Source organism: Opisthorchis viverrini (assembly GCF_000715545.1).
Source record: "Opisthorchis viverrini unplaced genomic scaffold opera_v5_66, whole genome shotgun sequence".
NCBI lineage: Eukaryota > Metazoa > Platyhelminthes > Trematoda > Opisthorchiida > Opisthorchiidae > Opisthorchis > Opisthorchis viverrini.
Genome location: NW_008751723.1, coordinates 1,883,598 through 1,904,897, shown reverse-complemented (window position 1 = coordinate 1,904,897; position 21,300 = coordinate 1,883,598). Strand labels below are relative to the sequence as shown.

Genomic DNA, 21,300 nt, shown 5'->3' with positions numbered 1-21,300 from the left:
TGCTGATACTAATATCAATGATATCAGTAATAATAATAGCAGTGATGAAGATATGAACGATGGTCATGATACAAACTGAAACCATATTCCATGTAAAGTCCTCCGTGGGTCATGAAGACGTCACGAATAGTAGACTGTGAAGAGGCTACTTGGCTTCATAATGGGTCGATTAATCTGCCTTAACTGGAAACTGTTTCGTTTTCATTATTCTAAAAGACAATTTTTTCGTCCCAATAACTCTCTTCACACGAAATTTCTTGTTTAGCCTGACAACGTGGCACACATGTCCTGTTTACTCTTGACTATCCACTCTATTGGCTGCCTGTCTCATCAGAACGTATTCGTTGCTATTTCTCCTCTTTGATACGTAGCTCATTCCTTCGTCTCCTCCCACTCTTCCTAGGTTTGGAAGCGGCGTTCCGACGAAGCGGCTGCTGCGCTGGCCGCTGGAACGGGTGATTCGAGTTCCCTGAAGGAGGCGAATGCTATGTTGGTTTTATATGATAGTCTACAACTGGCGCATAAGTGTATCTTGAATTCCTTTTACGGGTACGTAATGCGTCGTGGCGCTCGTTGGTATTCGATGGAGATGGCTGGGATTGTATGTCACACGGGGGCACAAATAATCACGAAATCAAGAGAGTTGATTGAACAGGTGAGTCGTTTCGGTTGCGTCAGCTCGTTTGTTGTATGTGTATATGATGCGCCAAACCCATAGAATCAAAAGCCAGACCCCCGATACAGAGGAAGTCATAAGATACACGTGGTTGAACTCGCTTTATTGTTTTTGGATCCTGTCTAAAGTACCAACGGTAAATACACACTTATATATTTTACAAAGTTATTTTCCATATCATGCTACTATTCAGCAGCGATTGAACACCGGGCTACCAATAAACGTAGCCCACCCTACGAATGACGTCTCATTCTCTGCGTGCTAATTCTTTTGTGAATACTAATACTGCAGCTGCTGTATCGAAGAAACACAAACCTACCTGTTTGGCAACTTAACATATTCGGTTGTAGTTAACAGGTGCCTCTTGATTGTTCACAGTTGGTCGTTTTTAAATCAATCGTTCCACTCATGTGTTGACAGGTACATCCAAATGGCACTAAAATTCTTATAACACTTCTCATTTTTCATTCTATCGTCCCTCACCAGGTCGGACGGGGTTTGGAGTTGGACACTGACGGAATCTGGTGCATTCTACCTGCCAGCTTCCCGCAGAACCTGGAATTCCAGACCACTGGCACGAAGCCATCTCGAATTTCCATCTCCTATCCTGGTGCGGTCCTAAACATTATGGTGCAAGATTTATTCACCAACGATCAATATCACGAACTGATCGATCCAAACACAATGACCTACAAAGTTCGGTCAGAAAACTCCATATTTTTCGAGGTGGACGGACCGTATAAGGCCATGGTCTTACCGGCTGCAAAAGAAGAGGGAAAGCGGTTGAAAAAACGTTACGCCGTGTTTAACTTTGATGGAAGTTTGGCCGAACTGAAGGGATTTGAAATTAAACGAAACGGAGAGCTCCAGCTAATCAAAATCTTCCAGTCTTCCGTATTTGAGGCGTTTCTCCATGGAACGACGCTTACCGAAGTATACGCTTCTGTTGCCCGGGTCGCAGATCATTGGTTGGATGTCCTCTACTCCAAGGGTTCAGATATGCCAGATTCAGAATTATTTGATCTGATTTCCGAAAATCGTAGCATGTCCCGACGCCTAGAAGATTATGGCAGTCAAAAGTCCACATCTTTGAGTACGGCTCGCCGGATGGCGGAATTTCTGGGTGATCAGATTGTTAAAGATGCAGGTCTCTCCTGTCGGTTTGTCATTTCAAGACAACCAGAAGGTGCTCCAGTTACGGAACGTGCCATACCATTGGCAATATTCCAGGTAGGGAGACATGTCTCTACCGTTAGCTAGAGGCATTCATCTGTAACACTTCTGTTACTTTTGTCTTAGAAGCGCGATTATCTTAAAACCATTCGTCATTCATGAGTGAAGACAACTGTTTTTAAAGCATTCATAGGGCTTTATTTTAGAAAATAGCTGCGTGAACTTATTGTGGTAGAGATCAGAGGAGGTTAAGCATGAAACTGATGACTGCAACCTAGTAGTTTGTGTACCGTTGTTGATGCCGTTTATTGTTTTCACACCATATCTTCCTCCTAGCGTTGAAGCGTGTTTTCCAATCAAGCTGACTTTTGGGCTGCTGGGTTTGGAGAGGATATTGACCCCCCTTCTCTTTACTTTCATGTAGGCTGAGCCTTCCGTCAAGCGATATTATCTGCGCAAGTGGCTCAAGGATAGCAGCCTGGATGAGGATACAGATTTGCGAGACATCTTGGATTGGTCTTACTATCTGGAACGATTGGGAAGTTGCATTCAAAAGATTATCACAATCCCCGCTGCTTTACAACAAATCCCCAACCCCGTTCCACGCGTAAGTCATCCTGATTGGTTGCTTCGTCGTCTGTCCGAGAAAACAGACACTTGCAAACAACGAAAGTTGACCGAGATGATGTTCCCAGCGACCGCTAAAAAAGCAGAACAGCAGCTATTAAACTTTGGCGACAAAGATGCTGGTGATATAGAGGAACTTAGTTTGGATTCGGGTGTCTGCAGAACGGAAGCTGTTCATCCTGTCATTGTCCGACATCGACCCTCTGGTCGACTGGGCACGTCGGTCAAGAGAGGTCGTTCACCCTCGAGCGGGCCACCCAAACCATGGCGGGAGCAACTTGGAGATCCACCGCTGCTTAAGGAGGCGAGCACTCCGGCTAAACTGGCCACGTGGTTAGCGTTTCATCAGGAAAAGTGGAGGATCCAGGCTGAACGAAGACAGTATGCAAGAAAACATCAAGCCCAGGTGATGGATAATTCGGCACTCGAAGGTGAACAAGCTGCACTTTTTCTGGGTGCTGCCAAGCGCCAACGTGGAATGGAGCGGTACCTAACTCAGACTCGCCTAGCACTGTATACATCAATTTGGCAGGTAAATGTTGCTCTCTACAGTTAAGTTTCCAGATATTGTACTGTTCCAGACCATAGAACAGGTTGAGACTCACCTCTAACTGCTTCACCTTTCTTGACAATGTGAGTTCAATAAGCTTTTTCTCTCCCAAGGGGCGTGTGTATGGTTGTCATCAACACCCTCCTCAGCCACCTAGATTTGTGAGTGTGGAGGCATCCAACTAGCCTTCCGATCTGGATTGGACCTTTGCAAAACGTACCCTGTCTCCTTTGTGGTGCTTTTTGCGAGGATCGATGCACGACATTGCCTTTCACGTTCAGTCTTTCAATAATTAAAGCCGATGACGTACGGTATTGTGTGATACCTTTAGGTTTCGCTTTGAACTTAGGTGATTGATGCAAGATATGCGGCTGAGATACTATCTGAGTATACGCACCCGAAGTCCTTTCTTAAGTCGAGAAGACTGTCGTTGTATTCGGTATGGTTCTGTAATAACAACAAATAAACAACGGTTATTGATTTAATAGAAGTGTCAATGAATAATACATAACAATGATTCAATACGAACGTACATTCCAGATTGTACCACAGGTCTTTGAGCAGATCCGACGTAAACGTCAAGGAAAATACAGGTGAAGTTTATAGCCCAAGCAGTGTCAGAAATGTGGAATGAGAGTCATGAAGTGTCGGTAGATTTGAAGGAATCAACAAACGTTCACCGAACATTACAATACCTTTTAAGTAACTTTTAAGTAACATTTGATTGCATTTCCTGACTTTGTCTACGTATTCCAGAACTCTTATGTTTATGGGCTATCCAAGGTCACTTCTTTTGTGTTGGTAATCCTTAGGTTCCCGAACCTCACGGTCTAGCGAAAACTCTGCTTGAACTCGTTATACTCAGACTGTTTGGACAGAATAAACTTGCGGTGTCTTTATAATGTGGCCATGTAGATAGCGCGGTACGGCGAGCAGCGAATCAGCCAATGTAGGAATTAGAAGACGCACATCTAAGTAAGCAGACCCACGCCTGTGCCGTCACGTGCCGAATTATTTAAAATGAACTCAGAAGTCAGTAGAATCAGAATAAAGAACCAACTGAATGCTAAGCCCTGTCAGTGAGAACGAACGGAGCTTGAGGCTAAATAATGAACCGTTTAGACCAGACATCAATCATAGTGTTTATCTTGGTTACCCTTTTCTCACAATGTTAAGATGTCTAGTGTTTCTGAGTATCAATTTTTGAAGTGAATAACTAAGCACACCTAAAATTATGCTTGATGTCGCCTGACACAGTTGGGATAGTTAGAACCCACCAAAACGTTTTCCTACATCCATGGCGTTCGTCTGTATCAGACTGTTTATTATCCATCATTTGGTAGACAGACATTACTCCTTTGTTCGGGCATTATCGTTAGTGATTCTAAGATTTATGCAGTCATGGCTGTGGTCATCACAAAGTGTTAGCTGGTAAGTGAAATACACTCATTTGCATACCATTTTGGTTTTGACGGATAACTTATCCTGGTCGCACTGCAGGACCCTTCTAAAGAGCGCCCATGTTGTGTTCAATGTGTGGTACCGCTTTGTACCGCTTTGTCATTTTCCAAAACATTCATAGATTATTGAAATAACTCCTGACCCCGGGCAATTGGGCCGCTATACGGCGTGGATTTCTGTGGATTCTGCAGATCAGTCAGCTCCCCCTGCGTTGCACAATGTGAGCGTCCTAGTTCCACGGCGTTTTTATGTCAACTTGCGAACACCAAAACTACAAGATTCCGGTCCACTTTATCGAAAAGTTGCCGGTCTCTCGACTTCTCAAAATGGAGGCCCAGCTGCCAGTGGATGTGGTAGCGTCAGCGGTCGTCTGTTGCCGCGAAGTCACTCAGTGTATCATCTTTATGAGTATAATGTCCCTGAGGATGTCTACGCGATCCACGCATCAGAGATAGCAGCGGATCTGGCTCGACCGGATATTGAGGGCGTATACGAGTTGAACATACCCCCGTTGTTCCGTGCCCTCATGCGTCTTGGCTGCTTGTGTAGTGTGGACAAGGAGGCTTTGAAACACAATAACTTCCCAGGTACTTCGATTGAGGAGGCTGTGTTTCACTTGGATCAGCTTCGTTTCATCTCTCTGGCGCAATATCCTTACCTATCCAATCGATCATTTCGACATGTTTTCTTATTCCACCACCAACAACCCTCTCCAGTGGCCACCATCGGTCGACGGAACCCTACTCGTCAAGTGAGTCTCTTTTGGTTATTACTACTGTCACGTATGAGGGTTAACGTGTTGTGTCCGTTGAATCAAACAAACTTACTCATCACTTGCTTAGCTACATTTCGGCTTGTTTGTCTTTTTTTGTCAGCCATCTTCGTGTAAATGTTTTTTGTGTGATGTAAACGTTCGTTTTTTATACTGCTGGATGTTCAGCCCATACCCAGAAGTTTCGGTATTAAGCGAATTATCCGACAAACCTCAGATCTTCAATGTAGGTATGAGATTTAGGCAGTCTGAACCAAGGGTAGTCTTGTTGCCGTCGAGCACCCTGCGGATTGTTATACGGAGAGGCTTTTGTTTCGTTACCACGACGACGTTTCCGCTACCACGGATAATGATCAAAAGACCACAAGAGGAATGGTAAATGGATGGTGCGGATAACCGTAGACTTAATTTGGTAAAAGCTAATCGTGGATGCTAAAAGGACAATCTTACGTTGGTATGTGTGATGTGCGGTACTGAACTGTGTCCCCATATTTGAAGGGGGGGCAGTTTCCAACGCGACTAAGTTGACTGATAAGGGGTTTGAGGCTTCATTGTCAGGTCATAGACTGACCGACGGTCAACTCCATTCTCCACAAGGCTGGGCGAAGAGCGCCCTACGAGGTAGACGACACAGTTCGGTGTGATGGTCTAATCGGGAAATGCGTTTCAACCCATTGTGTGCGTATCAAGTCCACTGGGTTTGACTACCCTGGCTTATGTCTGTTGAAAAATGTGTTTGTGTGTGTGTGTGAGTGTGAGTTTGACTGTCAATTCGTTAGGTGCAAATGTGCCAAGAGGGAACTCTTTGGAAGTAACTAATCGACTGCTACTAGCAGCCACCACCCTTTCGGAACGAACACAGCTTACGGTAGATGAAACTGTAGAAGGTATAAAGTCATGCCTGAATCTCATCCATTTTGTTTTAGACTCCGTGGTTTACGCACAAGAACAAGGTCTAGTATTGGGATCTCCAATATCTCCGGTTTCGGCAAATATATTTATGGTGGATTTCGAACACAAAGTTTCAGCCGAATTCCCATATCCACCCAAGTTATTCTGGCGTTTTGTAGATGACATCGTGATAAAACGAGACAAGTCAGTGAGCTTTACAACCGTCTGGATGAACTGAATCCACACATCAAATTTAGCACTGAGACAGAGTCATCTTAGGGTACACTGGCCTTTTTAGACTGTTCAACACATAAGGTCGAAGGAAACTTGAGACGACAATGTACGAGAAACCAACGGACAGTGGTATTCGCTAGTGTTGCCTCATCACTGTTTAGCCGAGTAATCACCCTGTGCACAGAAGAAGCTTGTCGGACAGCGGCCCGAATCGAAGCAAAGAACAAACTTCGTTGTAGTGGATATCCAGCTAGTTTGATTAGGCGTCATTTGAGAAGGGTGCTGATACTGATAGCGAAACCCAACAGGGAATGGATTAGGACTGCTGTTATTCCATATAAATCAGGGATATTGTAGGTCATTCGAGGGATTCTAAACACGGCTAACACAAGAATAGTTCTCCAGAGGGGAAACACTGCGCTCTGCACTGATGCAATTAAAGGATCGCCTCCCAGCAAACAGAACCGGGGACTTTGTCTACAAAATTAACTGTAACGACTGCACTGAGGTCTATCTATATAGGACAGACGTCCAGGTAACTTCACACCAGAATCGGAGAGCGCAGGAGGAGAAAAGGCAGATGAATATCGAGCGTTACTGAATGACTCGGTAATGGCGGAGCATACACTGGATACGGAACACCAAATAGATTTAGAAAATATTGAAGTTTTTGGGCGAGGACTACGGTCTACGCCACAGAGGCTGGTGGCCGAGGCGGTACAAATCGCCACGGATTCCAGCGTTGTCGGAATAGAAGGCGTGGAACTGGCGAGCATGTGGAGAACGGTTTTGGATCAGTCGAGCTGACACGTGCTGGTGTGCGGTCATCAAAAGGAAGAGCAGTGATCACCTGAAAACCCACCTGGGGTTATCTGGATTGTTGCCCGTGACATTCTGCGTGTGATTTTCTAAACACACCTCATATAGTGCTGTAGTTTTTTGGACTCTTTCTGCAAGACCTAATAAAATATCTTTAGATTGTATTAGCCGTTCGTTTGGGGCTATTTCGAATAACACCTAAGATTCACAATGTGGCGGGATGGCTCAGTGATTAGAGTGCGAATTTACTGACCGGAATGTCCGTGGTTCGAGCCCGGCCTCTGCCCGGGATGGCTCAGGGATTAGAGTGCGAATTTACTGACCGGAATGTCCGTGGTTCGAGCCCGGCCTCTGCCTCCCGACTTCACTTGTCTAGGCTTGGGCAACCTGGCAGCATATCAGCCCTCGCGCTTCCTTCGGGTGGCATGGCAGTTAGGCACCGAAAGGGTGCTACAGTTGAACGAAGATTCACCTCCACAAATCTCGCTTCGTAGCATCCCTATGGTTTTGTATTGTTAAGGGAGACCACCGTTTGTTTTTGACGATGTTCGTATTCGGGAGTTCTTTTTCTAGTTGAGTATTGCTTGAGTTTAGCTTATTGACCCCCACCACACAACAGTACGTGTGATGAAGTGCGGGTAAGCAGAGTCATGGTGTAAATGTCAACGTAGCAGTGTGCGCCTTCTGTAGATGCCTCTGGTGCCAGATGACAATCAAAGAAACAAATGGTTCGGTCTTGATCTCCTCTCTCTGTGCTGTTCCACACCTAGTGAGGCATGTTAAAAAGGCTTCTTTTCTAGATTATGGATGTGCCGTCCAAAAAAACGGCGCCAAACATGATGGGTGGGTGGACAAAGTTTCGAAAATGTCAGTTACTACAAGTGATATGGGAGATCCCAAAGGAACACCGTTAGTTCGTTCGTATAAGATTTTAGGTATGATAGATAGCTACACAAATGTAACACCTTATGCTGGTGGGAGGCCTCTCTTGTTTAGCAACAAACCATCCAAAATGGAAAGCGTGATCATGGGACCTTTATGGATAGGTGCCCTGGTGTAGAACGAAATCATAAGACTTACGGTTACGTTGTCCCAATCCAGGAAGGCAAAGTGTTAGGTCCCAACAGTCAACCTACAGTTTACCCACTACAGTCTGTTGGTAGGTTTTGTGGACATTTCTAAATATTTCGAGAGATTATAAAGCGTACGGATAGTGCGCGCAATGGTTGGATGAATGGAAATGTCCGTTTTGGTCATTCTCCATGAAGATTTCGTCCTGTAAATGAAGCCAGTCTATGCTGAAGAGCCGTGGAGCGCTGTGCAGCTGTTTTTTCCCTACTGGGAATTGCTCATCTCACGAAGCAACCTCCCGGCAACCGGTGGTTGATCGGTAATGTGATTAACCCGCACTTAGACAGAATGTGGAGTCACTCATCCATTAATCACTGGAACCATATCATAGGTTGTCTGGCTCCTCTAGTAACGACTTCTCTGACGGAAGTTTCTCTCATTGTGTAGATTTTTCCTCCTTTGGGCAAATTATAGTTGATAAGTAGTTCCAAGAGGTTTGAGAATTTCCTGTAAGTGAAGTCAGTCAATGTTTATGGTCATTGTAACATGACCTTGGCCCATCCTCCAAATTTGATTGAAGTGACAGCTGAGATAGTCACATTGGGTGCAAGCCGTCATCATCTATGACGGCAGAGTTTTCTCGTTTTCCTTTTTAAGCTGCAACGAGAAGGCACCGGAATGGGGCTAACTCACCATGTTTACTCTATTTGTGGGGACTCCTTTTGACGCCGGACCACTTTTATCTGTTTATAGTGATATGAGGTATAGCAAGTTGGTGTTTCAGTCCTCAAGTTGCTTTGTAACATGATGAGTATCATTTTAATGCCACCGATCCTTCTATTCTTGAAACCAGCAATAATAACTTGGTATAATAAGGGCTCATCATTAGGATTTTCCGGTGCTTCGTATGTTGGGTGATCAGCAAGCAATTACGTGCTAAATGCACCATTACTTTTACTGTGTGATTACATATGGGCTCTCGTGTAGTTTACAGGAGCTGTGTCCTCATCACTCATCCGCATTACTCGCATCCTGAATCTCCTTACTTTTTTCCTCTTTTTAGTTGTATCTACTGGTTGTGCCATGGACAGCTTCTGGCTTCGTTTGTCTAATAGACAACGCACGTGTTAACCAACTACCAGATTTGAACAAGCTGTACCAGAGACAGCGGCGAAAGCTGGTGGCTGAAGCGTCGGATGGGGATTTCCCCCCGTCTTCCTTAACGTTTGAAACCCATGTTGATTCCGATGCAGCTAGTGCCCGACGGGTCATCCAGCGGTGGCTGAACAATGTCCGGCAAGTTAAACGCACACACACTACAGGATCAGTTGGGGTCTCGTCCACAGGTGCCACTGGCGCACCAATCCTAGTGCTCCTGCACGCAACTTCGCAACGTCAGGATCAACGAACGGCAAGCGATACGAATGAAATCGGTTGGTCGCTTGGTGAGGTTATAACCAATCGTCGTCGCACTCCTCAGCTGCCCGCACTAGCCGGGTTTCCGGTGATTCCACTAGGCGGTACCTTAGACGAGATGGATGTCCAAGGTGGGGATGAAGCGAATAATGGTTCGGATGCCTACAGCTTACTTAATTGGCAGCAGACTGCAATCAAGCGTGGGATCCGATACTTTATTCAGGTAATATCATCTAAACCTTTCGTGTCACCTTTTTTATCGTTGGAAGTCGGAACGTGTTGGGACTGTTTTGGTATAGCGACCGCTTGACTGGGTTTCTTAAGTTGGTCGTTAAGGAAGAACTTCGTTTCTTGTCTATGATTACCGTCAATGACTATTCATCTTGGTGTACCTTCACATTTTTGTCACGTTAACTCTACTTTTGTTATCATTTTTCAGTGCTTTTGCCCCGTCAACTACCTTCATTTGGATTATATTTCGACTTAAAATCGCATGCATCCGACGGTGTGAGATTTCCAGTGGTTCTCGAGGATTCCAACCCAGTTCACTTTTGGACAACCCACTATGCGCTTGTTCATGGTGCCGGTTGTTGTCTTTCGTTCGAGCCGCTAACAATGATGTTGACCCGAAGGAACAGCCGTTGAGTGGGGGCATAGAGAGTCCGAATGCTTGTATATCGCAATAAGCACCACAAGGGCTGTTTGTTTACTTGGCTGCTCATCCACGCACTGGCTTTCTTTATCGGTGCCTGCAGGTTTCAACCTTCTCCGACCTCTCCCTCATCCCATGTTTTTAGAGGATGTTTATTTGTGCTTTTCGGTCAGGCGCCTAAGGTGCACCGTTAAAGTGGTAACAAACCCGTGACCTGTTAAGGATTTGGATGAAGGACTCAATGTTTCATCCCATGTTTTTAGAGGATGTTTATTTATGCTTTTCGGTCAGGCGCCTAAGGCTGCAGATAATAATTCCATTGTGCACCATTAAAGTGGTAACAAACCCGTGACCTGTTGAGGATTTGGATGAAGGACTCAATGTCTCAGTTGTTGCTGGATTTGCTCAGCTTTTACTCCTGTCACTCCTCAATGTGTCTAGACCAAGCAGTCATTACCCCCCTGAACAAAATGGTGTCATAATTAACGGGTCTTCTCAAGTCATAGTATTGTGCACTGGGAGGCTTCGAACGACGAAAGATCCCTAGGCTGTATCACGGAATTTCGTGTTACGCAAATGCACGTTATATCGTCCCGGGTTAGGCCTCTTTGTTTCATGATGGTCAGCTAAAATGCAAGATGGTCAGGAGTTATTCGGTGTGTTGTGATGCGCAGCTTCAAGCCTATTTGCTTCGGTCTGTGGACTCCCGGAAGTGAAAGCGCGAAATTGTACAGCTAGGCACAAAAGTGAATGAGTTAGGAAATTTTGTGGGTGGACACCCTAGGGTTATCACTTTCAAACTGATCTGTTAGTATTCCCTTACTTGGATTCGAGTGTAACTAACTCTACTCGGAAGAACATGAAACTTATGAATTGTTATTTATTCGTAGGCCTATTTTGGAAAGTACCGACTAGAAGTCGGTTAGAAGTTAGAAATGATATTTAGATTAGACGAGTTGATTCGAAGCGGTTCTCTTATTTGTGCTGAGTAGACGGGTGAATTTTGCTTTCGCGGAATCTACATTGGAACACAGGTGTCGCTAATGAAGTTGTCTAGGTCCTATCAAAGTTGTCATGTGTTAAACTTTTCTCGTCCATATTTTGACTAATTACAATGAAGTCATTTACACCCGACTCGTTTCCCACACCGTAGTCTGAAGCTCGACTTGAACGTCAACTAGAATTGGCTCGGTACCTCCATGTCCCTGTGGGTAACCTACCTACTTCCGATGCACCAGCTCCGATCGAACTTCAGACAGATCCTGAAACCGCACTGTCCCAGCTCCCTTCTAGCTCCGTGTCAGCTATTGAACTTGGTTGTGATCTGTTTTATGCGAGACATTTGGCCAAACAAAACCACATACTTTGGTGCTCACCAACCGGCTGTCCTGACCTTGGTGGAAAGGAAAGTGATGATCAGCGTCTGTTATTGGAAATGGAGGAAGCTGGTGTAAGTTGGTTGGTGGTGGCATCTTCATAAGCGTTTTCTTTAAACTGGTTTGACCCTAAGTGACTCGTTTCTTCACCCCTCCAGTATGTTGCAATATTGTGTTTTTGCATGCCTTTAAGAGATGTACCACTGTGATTCTCCGATGGAAAACAGGCAGCTTGATGATACCACACCATTGTCTGTATTGTGTGTTGATGACCGACTCGAAGCGCCAATCGAGTTTATTCCCGCAACGCAATGCGTTATGTTTTGGGGTTTGAAATGTGCCCAGTGATCATTCGGGAGAGGAATATTCTACACTTTTAATTTTTTCATTCGGTGTAATATTACTCAAGCAATTATGATAAGTATAAAACGAAGAGGAAGGAGGCCGTATCTGATATGGGCATTAAACGGCCGGTCTTTCAAAACCCTTCCCTCTTTCTGCAGAACGGATGTGAAAATTTGAGCTTCAGGACACTTTTTCAATCGTCTTCATTATGACCACGTTACAGCACGGCTGCCACGTAAATGCTTGCCGCAAATGACTCCACAGCCTACTCGGGACAATTTTGTACTGCGAGGACGCACAGTTCAAGTTCACAGCTCGCAGTACTCACAGTGTAAGCACCCTCCAGACCCTGATTTATCAACAAGCCAATGATTGCCATGCAGTCACCAACATCATTGTTTCAGTCTTCATTCGCTGTGCATCTGCAAACAAATAGTTGGCGAAACTAAAGAAAATTCTGGCACTTACAACGAATTTATTAGGTTTCATACGAGTGTCATACAGAATCACCATGATATGCTATTTCAAGCCTCTTAGTGAGAATTAAATCGGGTGCTAATTTTTTAAGTAATTTCTAAATCGTAACTGTAGGATACCCTCTATATGCCAGGTGATGCAAACACGTTCAAATTAACGTTTCTCTTATGTTATCAATGCAGTGGTGGCTTGCCGCTTCATGCACATATGAAGCGTAGCGCTTTCGATCAATCCAAGCTTGCAGTAGCTGTAGTTAAGCCCACACTCTGTTCGACAAAAATCTGAATTCAGAAAATTTGTTTGTCTCAATGATATTATGTTCAGTTTGAGACCTGATAGTCGGTTAGTATTAGAGGTAACTATACATTCAGCCTGAATGAGAGCTACGATGGTCTTTTAGTATCCCAACTGAAAAAGTTGTTGAATTGGGTTTAGCGAAGCGGTGCTTTGAACGTCTTCCATAACACTAGGTGCCCGTTTGGAGATTGCTCTGCAGCCCTACACTAACCTGTTCTCCAAAGATCTTCGTGTTCACATTGTTAAAATTCACTGTCTTCCTGTTTGCTCACAAGTAACAACAAGTGAACTAAGCCAGAACCACATCATTTTATCCCTAGGTGATTGAAATATCTCGTCCGGGGAGTTATCCTCATGTGACCGTTGAATTAGAGTTGTCCAACTTGGCAGTGAACACGCTGCTTGTAGCCAGTCGTATCCCTGAACTTGAAGGCGCAACGCTACTCTCGTTTGATCGCCTTGATGCGACTGACCGACCGTTGGAAGAACAAATCAACCAAGGTGTCAATTTGGGGGCGAACATCACAAGTTACGACGAGACTGCGGCATGTAGCGCAGCGTTTCGTGTATTGCGGTGAGTATTTGGAGAGGTTCTGTTTTACGCTTTGACAATGTTAACAGTATTCACTTGCTGATGTCTATGTTTTGTATTTCAGAGCATTGTTATTCACTGTACGGAACAGTTGCACCGCTTCTCACACTTTTCGATTTCAACGTTCGGAAATGCAGCATTAGAAAGAACGTGGGGTATAAGGATTGATAAGATAGAGATGTAGTCAGAAAATTTCGCGAGCAATCGCATCAACAAGCTACTAGAGCTGTTTGTGTCTGCAACACGACCCTTAACAACTGATCTTTAACTTTGCCTTGTTTGACTTCGCGGCAGTTTTAACTTGTTTTTCGTCCAGGAACAAAGTCAGGCCAGCAGGGTTTGATTCTCAGCGGGCAAAATATAACCACCCTTCATGGAACCATATTTCAATTATTCTCCAGTAGTGAAACAATTATTAAGTTTCCATTGGGAATTTCGCTTGGCAGAGTTCATGCATAGTCTGCAACGAGTGACCGAAAAGCCCGGTGGTTAGCATGAACAGATCGCCTTTATGCAAGGCGCGTATGAACTGGGAATAATTCTTAACCATCAGTCCAGCCTAGAAGCCTAGGATAGCAAGTCACTCGGGGCTTGTGTAGTTTGACATGGCGGCGTTACACACTTACAAACGGTCACAATAGCAAGCAGTTTCGCTTGACTTCCATACACCCTGTAATGCAAAGGCCTGAATATGAGTTAATTTGGGAGCTTGACACACAAGTCTTATGGCCTCTGATAGAAATGAAGTATCGAGATACAAGAAGCCAAGCGTTTTGTTAGAACGGGGTCTCCATGAGTCAGATGTTCTGTTAGTTTCATTGGCTCATCATCCTGTCACTTGTCATCCAGCTAAATCAATTGCATAGACGCTAGGCATTTTCACGCTAATTTGTACCCTTTAATGATAGACACGAATGACTGCACTGTGCTCTACATGGCTTCGGATTGTATACGTTGAAAATCTCGAGAACCCTATGTCGGGTAGTATCAATATATCATGGCCCTCATTTCGAAGCTGACTCTCTCATGACCCGACCTCCATCGCAAGGGAACTGTGAAATGCACAGTCTGAGTGAGTAACGTGAGTAGAAAATTACAAAACAGCGGTTTATTTCATTCCACTGTATTGCACGTCATATTGTTGGAACTCTACCACACGCGGAATTCTTGGGAATCGTGAACTTCACCTGCATCACATCTCAGTACTTTTACTTTACAACCGCTATGAGACCACCTCCCTCTTTCAGGAGGCTGTCCGACTGAAAAAGTAATATGCACTACAGACGGAGCATGTTGTTCATACTCTTAAATTTTCGTATCTCCCATTCTGCACTTATCTCCCGTATCTTCTCAGTACGATGGTGACCGGCTGGGTAAGAGATGTCACTCAGTATCAAAATCCCCTGGCTGATGAACAAATTATCTACTTTTACCAATGGTTGCGTTCGCCTCGTTCACTCCTGTACGACCCGGCTCTACGTCGCGCTGTTCAACGCTTGATGAAAAAAGTAAGCCTTTGTGGCAGTCCTGTTCAGTTTCATTTTCTGACAAGTTTTCCTGGGAAACAATTTTGTGCTGTTTCGTTGCGAGAGTTCTTATCATGGTTTCCTTTTTCCAAAACCTTTCCGATCGCAGCTGGAAGAAATGTAGTTTGCAGCTGCACGGATCTGGCAAAGACTTCCTTATTATATCGAAGGTTTTTAAACTTCGGACTCATTGTACAGCCGCTAGCAGGTCCGGTCTGTGGTTCATGGCATGTATGTCCTGGAAAAGAATGGATCAGCTCAACCCCTGAATGTGGTTAGTTGCTAGATCTGAACTCGTCATCGATCAGCTTTTTTTCAGTGTCGAATCCCCCGGTTGATGCAAATATTCAAGCATTCTACTTCCATCCAAACTGTTTGGGGGACATGTTTCCCTATCCTACATGAGAACAAACGAGACAATTAGCCAAGCCGCCTAACATCGTCTTCATTTCCAAACTCGGCGTGGTTCAAAAACGCGATATGCTGTGTGCTATGCTGTCGTCAAGTGCATGTGATTTGCACACCGCGGTATCGTTGTAGGCCATCATGCCAAATGGAGGCGAGATGGCCCAAGTGGTTAGAGTGCGAATTTACTGACCAGAAAGTCCGCGGTTCGAACCCCGCCTCTGCCTCTCGACTTCTCTTGGGCAACCTGGCAGTATCCCAGCTCTCGTGCTTCCCTTGGATAGCATGGCAGTTAGGCACCGAAAGGGTGTCACAGCTGAACGACTGAACGACCATCATGCCAAATGCATGGAGTAAATGCGTACACTAAATGAATATGGTATGCTGCACTGGAATTCTGCATCGACTTCTTTCCGAACAACTATCGCTCTTAGGGAACGGCGAAAGTGTTCTTAGTCTTGTTGTGGTCCTTTCTGGGGATTGGAATCTCTTTCATTCGCCGTCAGATCATATCTGGGCCCACATATCAACCTGTGACTAGTGTAACATAAAGCGCTGCGCCTATGTCCTGCTTCTAGAGTAGCACTTTCAAACCTCAACTTTCGGTTCATTTTTCACATAATCAGTTGTGAGCAGGTATATGTCCGCTATTCTCCGTGAAAATCGCTACCTTTGGCAGTGTAAAACTTACTGGTATTTATGCATCATACATGTGTGCGGCTCCAGCAAATTCAGGAAAGTTTCAACTATCCAGATGCTGATTTGATGCTCGATTATGAAAGAATCGCCTCATTATAATTCTTCCGGTCCTTATTGGGAGGGGGATTTGCACCTGGAGGATAACTAGACCGGTCCATGTTGTGATTCGGCATTTCCCTTGAACCTACAAAGTGCAAAGTCATGCTTGAGAATGTGGAATCTCTGAAATGCCGGTTGCAATTTGAGGGGGAGCATTGAGTCTTGTGTGAAATTTCACTTACGTCAGTATTTGTATTAGCTGTGACGGAAGTGTGTGATGAAATCATTGCATTGATCTCAAAGTCCAGAATCACATGTGCCGCTTTGCGTCACTTATGGCGTCGAAAATGCATATCACTAGGTCTTAAGTGTCATGTGTGCCAGTAAGGCGTGTATTGCGAATAGGTGTGGGACGTCTTTAGGCTTTTGACCATATATGTTCCAGGGGTGTTGCTTGTGTCTGATGACTCCAAGGAATTCGCAACGGGGTGACCAAAAAACGTGTAGTTGATTGTGCATCAGGTCGGCAAAAGTATCCAGCACCACCAACCGTTATGGCTCGGTCATGTGATACGCACGTCGTCTGATGAGGTCGGTATCGTCCTGCCTGCCTTCTTCATAATGACCCAAACTGTGAGATGGACCACGTGAGATCTAACAGAAGGGTGTGAAAGAGATTACCAAGAGTTTGAGGGTTGTTCGTGCGGTCCGCCGTCCAGGATTGGCTCATCAGTACCCTCTGCATTTGTTTGGAGATATTGCAAAGAATAGCGGCTAATCGTTATCAGTGGCGTTCGTGCTGCGTGATTGGGCGCTTGGATTCGTAAACAACACAGAATACTCGCGTTAAGCCGGCACCGTATTCCTCCCTTCACTCTTCCCTTTCTTTTTCACCTTAAGGTTTAAGATTTGAGTAAGTAAACTTTGTGATTGTACGGCACTGAAACAGCAGTGCCAATGCTGATGTTGATGAAGGTGATTTCTCCTTCCCTATGTTTCAGGTATTTCTTAAGCTGGTGGATGAGTTGAACCATCTGAATGTGGATGTCGTGTACGCTAACTTTAGCCGGTTGATTGTTGCCACACGTCGAATGGAATTACCTGAGGCTCTGGCTCGTGTGAATCACTTTACGGAATTGTTGCGCACTCGTCCGGCTACCTTGTTTGCCCATCTGGACATGCAGTATGTGCGCAGCTGGCGTCAACTTCTGTGGATGGACGCTGCAAACTTTGCTGGAGTCAAGGTACATCGACCTCTAGGTTTATCTCGTGTTTCACTCGTTTTATTTCACTTTCGGACTGGATGTTCAATTTTCTTCAGTAATAATAACAACTTTCGCACTTTCCCAATGCACCTGATAATGCTGCCTGTTCCCTGGTCATCGGTACCCGGAATCGGGCTCTGAACTAAGTTACCACAGCGAAGATTTCCACGTGTCTACTGATTGGGTTCTCGAACAAGTAGATTAATCTTGATGGATTTCCTTGTATTTTGATCACCTGCATCCACAGAGCATCCAACGAATGTGGTGGTATTTTACTAAGGGAAACCTTCTCAGTTAAGGATGGTTGAAAACACTTTGTGGACATTTGGCCCTCAAGTATCCTATTTAGAGAAAACTACCTCAACTAATGGCTAATGTCCTCTTGTTTATCAGAAAAGGTTGTCTAAATTTGTCCGCGTTGTTCGGTGGTACAGAACTATGTTGCGACACAAGTCAGCAACGAACAACTCACAACAGATTGAACCTGGTTTCTGACTTAAACGATGTAGTTGGTGATGCGGCTGTTGTCCGTCGTTAAGTTGATGAGTCTTATGGACAAATATCCCCGTACTTACACACTCATGTCCCATTCTCGTATGTGGAAGCTGGTCCGCAAGCCACCAGGATCTGAGGACTCGTTGCACGCTAACTTCAGAACAACTGTACACCTACAATTGTCAGTTATTTTTGAAGAGCATGGTCACAAACATAAATATTGAATACAAGCGACAAATGCGAAAGGGTAACAGAAGAATATGAGATAAAAGAGAGGAACGTCTCATTCGAATTCATGCCACCAACAGTTCCAGTCAAACAAGATGAATCCCAACGTATGTAAAAAATTTAGTATAGAAACACGCGCCTAATGACCAACAACCGAAGAAAGGACAAACAATGCTGAATGCCCTTCAAGGCGCGGTAAGCGCTAGTACAGTAAAGACTCGCACAAAGTGTTCCTCGTAATGGGTCTTGTGTGAGATTCAACGGCAAGAATGTACACTCAATGCCATGTACCACGCATAAAAGTGTCGTAAGTACGCAGAGGGCCCACAGTGACAAGCAAACACATGTCACTGACTGTGACCTTAGGAAGTCCCAGTCCAATAACAGCCTTGGCGGATTGAGGAAAGCGGATCCCTTGGGAAATGATCATCGGATAGTGGACCAAAAAGTCGACATCACAGCCGACTGACAGAAGGCCAATTGTTGTGATATATTCTTTCAGTTGTGGAATCAAGACATAAGTTTTATAAATGAGGGAGAGAAACAGGGTTAAACGGACAGTGATTAGCTTATTTCTACAAATCATCTGATCGATGCCAGAATAACCAAATTGCTTGCTTCAAGTGCTTTTGTGCTGAGAAGTCATCACTCGAGTAGCCAGTCGACACGTGACCACGTGATACGGTTTCTGTAATTGGAGGATGAGCGGCGCTATGCCCTGCCTAATCGCACTGCTGCTCAGCCGCTCAAAGCCGGGCTGTTAGATGTTCGATCACTGGTCGGAAGGTCGCGCGCTCGAAACTGTCTGAGTTTCTTGGATTGCCCACTGCTGATGATTTCTGTAAGGAAAGGATGAAACAGCTGCACAGTGCTTCTCGGCTAGTTCGTGTCATCTCCCCTTCAGAGCAGTCTGTATCAAATTCATATTACCCATGTATTCTGCTGGAAACTGTCCTATCGGTCGTTAGTATACTTTGTGATCTCATCGTGATCAACTAATGAGGAGTCAGTGTATCCCTTGTTCCGTTCGGTCTTAGCTCTGTGTGATATCATGATGTTATTCATTTTTGTTTCGAATGACGTTTAAACTCCAGCTTTTCCTTGATTTCCCACGACCCACCATGTCTTCTCATTCAGGCCAATGTTGAAAGCCTTGTTGATGGCAAAGACAATGAATGGGGGGAATACGACGTATCTGGGGACATGCACGAGTCACAGACAACCACTAAGCTGCCTGAACCGGAACTAGATATGCACTGGCATATTGCTCGATACCTTCCGGAAACCCGTGGCTTACGAGCCAAGTTTCAAACGTTATTGGCGGGCTACCTGTTGTCAGTTTACACAGCTGTACGTACTGAACATCGCCGACTGCGAAGTTTACACAGCTCACAGGTAGGTTTTGTTTCACCCAAGCATATTAGTTCTCGAATTGCATTTATATTTGTTTCCTATTTGCAGCGACCGTAATTTTTAATCTCCTTTCCTGAACTCTTCAGATGAACACTACACTGGCCGGCGTTCGACAGTTTGGAACGGAGCTTCCACAAAACAATGAGGAACAGGGCATCAACATTAGTGATGCAGATCGAACTTCTTTCACAGTGGCCCTACAATCGGATGCTTCGATTTCACCGGGTGTGCTTGAATCCACGGAACAACTCATTCGAGAACAACTTGCTCCAGAGCTTTATACCCTTGTACAGCGGTTACACCGTAAGGCGGCGTGGATAGATTCGACATTAACCCGAAAAGACTCGATAACAGGGAATTTAGGTGTGGTATTGAAACGTCGTGCCCAAGTAGTTGCAGCCTACTTGGCTGAGAAAACGATTCCAAACGTACAACATTTCGATACAACCGATTTAGATCAGGATGCTGCCACCGCTGATGTTATTCTTCCACTCCTTCCACCACATCCTGGCATATATACATTGAACTTTACTCCTCTCTTGGATTTCATCAAGGCGATTTGCGAGGTAATCTAAGGTCGAATTTTATTTAATAATTGTTTCGTTATCAATTCAGATGGGTACTTCTATCACATTTTTGCTTTACCAGTGTGTTTGCGTAAGCCCGAAAGAGCCTTTTCCACGTACTCGTTACTTCGTACTGCATGAGGCTACGACTCGAAGTTACTGTACACTAGCGAATTTGTGGATATTTCCATGTTATCATCCTTAAACGGCCTGCCCAGGCATTCGTATACATATTACCGTCTGCACGAGGTTGAGAATGGGCAAGGAAACTTTTAGTTGAAGATGCTCAGTCACCTAGTTTTTTTGGCGTCGTACGGTTACTCGAGGTAGCTCAATGGTCAGGGTCTGAGGCTTTTGGTTCGAACCCATCTCTAGATTTTGGATTGCTACTGTGGAAAGATGGGTGACCTGGAGTATCAGTCTTCGTGCTTTTCTGGGTTCGTGCGGCAATCATTTTCAGTCAGTGTGTAACGATGTGATGTGGTTTCCGTGATCGAAGGACGAGTGGTGCCATATTCCGTCTAAATGAGAGTCAATCCCACTTTTGGTCAGCCGATCGTGGCCCAACAGTTATTTGTCCAACTACTGGGCGGAAGGTCTCGGGGCTTCAAACACACTATGGCAGATCTGCACCGAAACAGTACAGTTGTTGAACGATTTGATCTTCCAGTACGATTGCCGGTGTACGAAATGGTTCCTTCATTGTACCGAGCGAAATCCACAGTAAACCCTCCACTTCATGTGATTTGAACCGAGTGAACTTCCTTGTTTTTGTATCCCATTAGATTCTTCCATTAAATGACGGCTGCCAAAACCTTAATGTAGTGATTGAGGCTAAGCGATGCATTAGCAACTCAAGAATTGGAGTTGACCTGTTAAGTATGCCTTGAGAACTGAACAAAAGGGAACACTATCAAGATCTGGCGGTCGACTAGGTCGCACTTGCTCAATGAGCTGCAGAGACCCCCCAACTGTTTTTATCCGCGACAAACATGTACGCTCTCCTGTTTTTTTATTTTAGATAGTACATACCTATGGATTGGTGTTTAGACATCATCCATGCTCAAAGTTATGTAGGGATCGGTAGTAATTAGGTGGGAATTCAGTAGATCTTGATACGGGAAATCCAAGTAAACAAGGTATAGACGACAAGATTCTTTGGGAATGGTCTCAAACTGCTGACCTTACACCTACCGGTTGAATGGTCTGTCAGCTGAGCCACCGAGGATGCTTGC

At 44.9% G+C, this 21,300-nt stretch overlaps 1 protein-coding gene across 1 annotated transcript in view; it reads left to right on the top strand.

Moving 5' to 3' along the window:
- The window catches only part of T265_04212 (hypothetical protein), a gene marked incomplete at both ends in the record, with an annotated part of 61,756 nt that overhangs the window by 4,870 nt on the left and 35,586 nt on the right, over positions 1-21,300 (top strand). Inside the window, 11 exons of the mRNA XM_009168894.1 lie at positions 404-655; positions 1,163-1,906; positions 2,274-3,008; positions 4,609-5,238; positions 9,338-9,913; positions 11,496-11,792; positions 13,158-13,411; positions 14,784-14,937; positions 17,100-17,342; positions 19,224-19,481; positions 19,586-20,065. Coding sequence (XP_009167158.1) covers positions 404-655; positions 1,163-1,906; positions 2,274-3,008; positions 4,609-5,238; positions 9,338-9,913; positions 11,496-11,792; positions 13,158-13,411; positions 14,784-14,937; positions 17,100-17,342; positions 19,224-19,481; positions 19,586-20,065 — 4,623 coding nt within the window. The remainder of the gene's footprint in view (positions 1-403; positions 656-1,162; positions 1,907-2,273; positions 3,009-4,608; positions 5,239-9,337; positions 9,914-11,495; positions 11,793-13,157; positions 13,412-14,783; positions 14,938-17,099; positions 17,343-19,223; positions 19,482-19,585; positions 20,066-21,300) is intronic.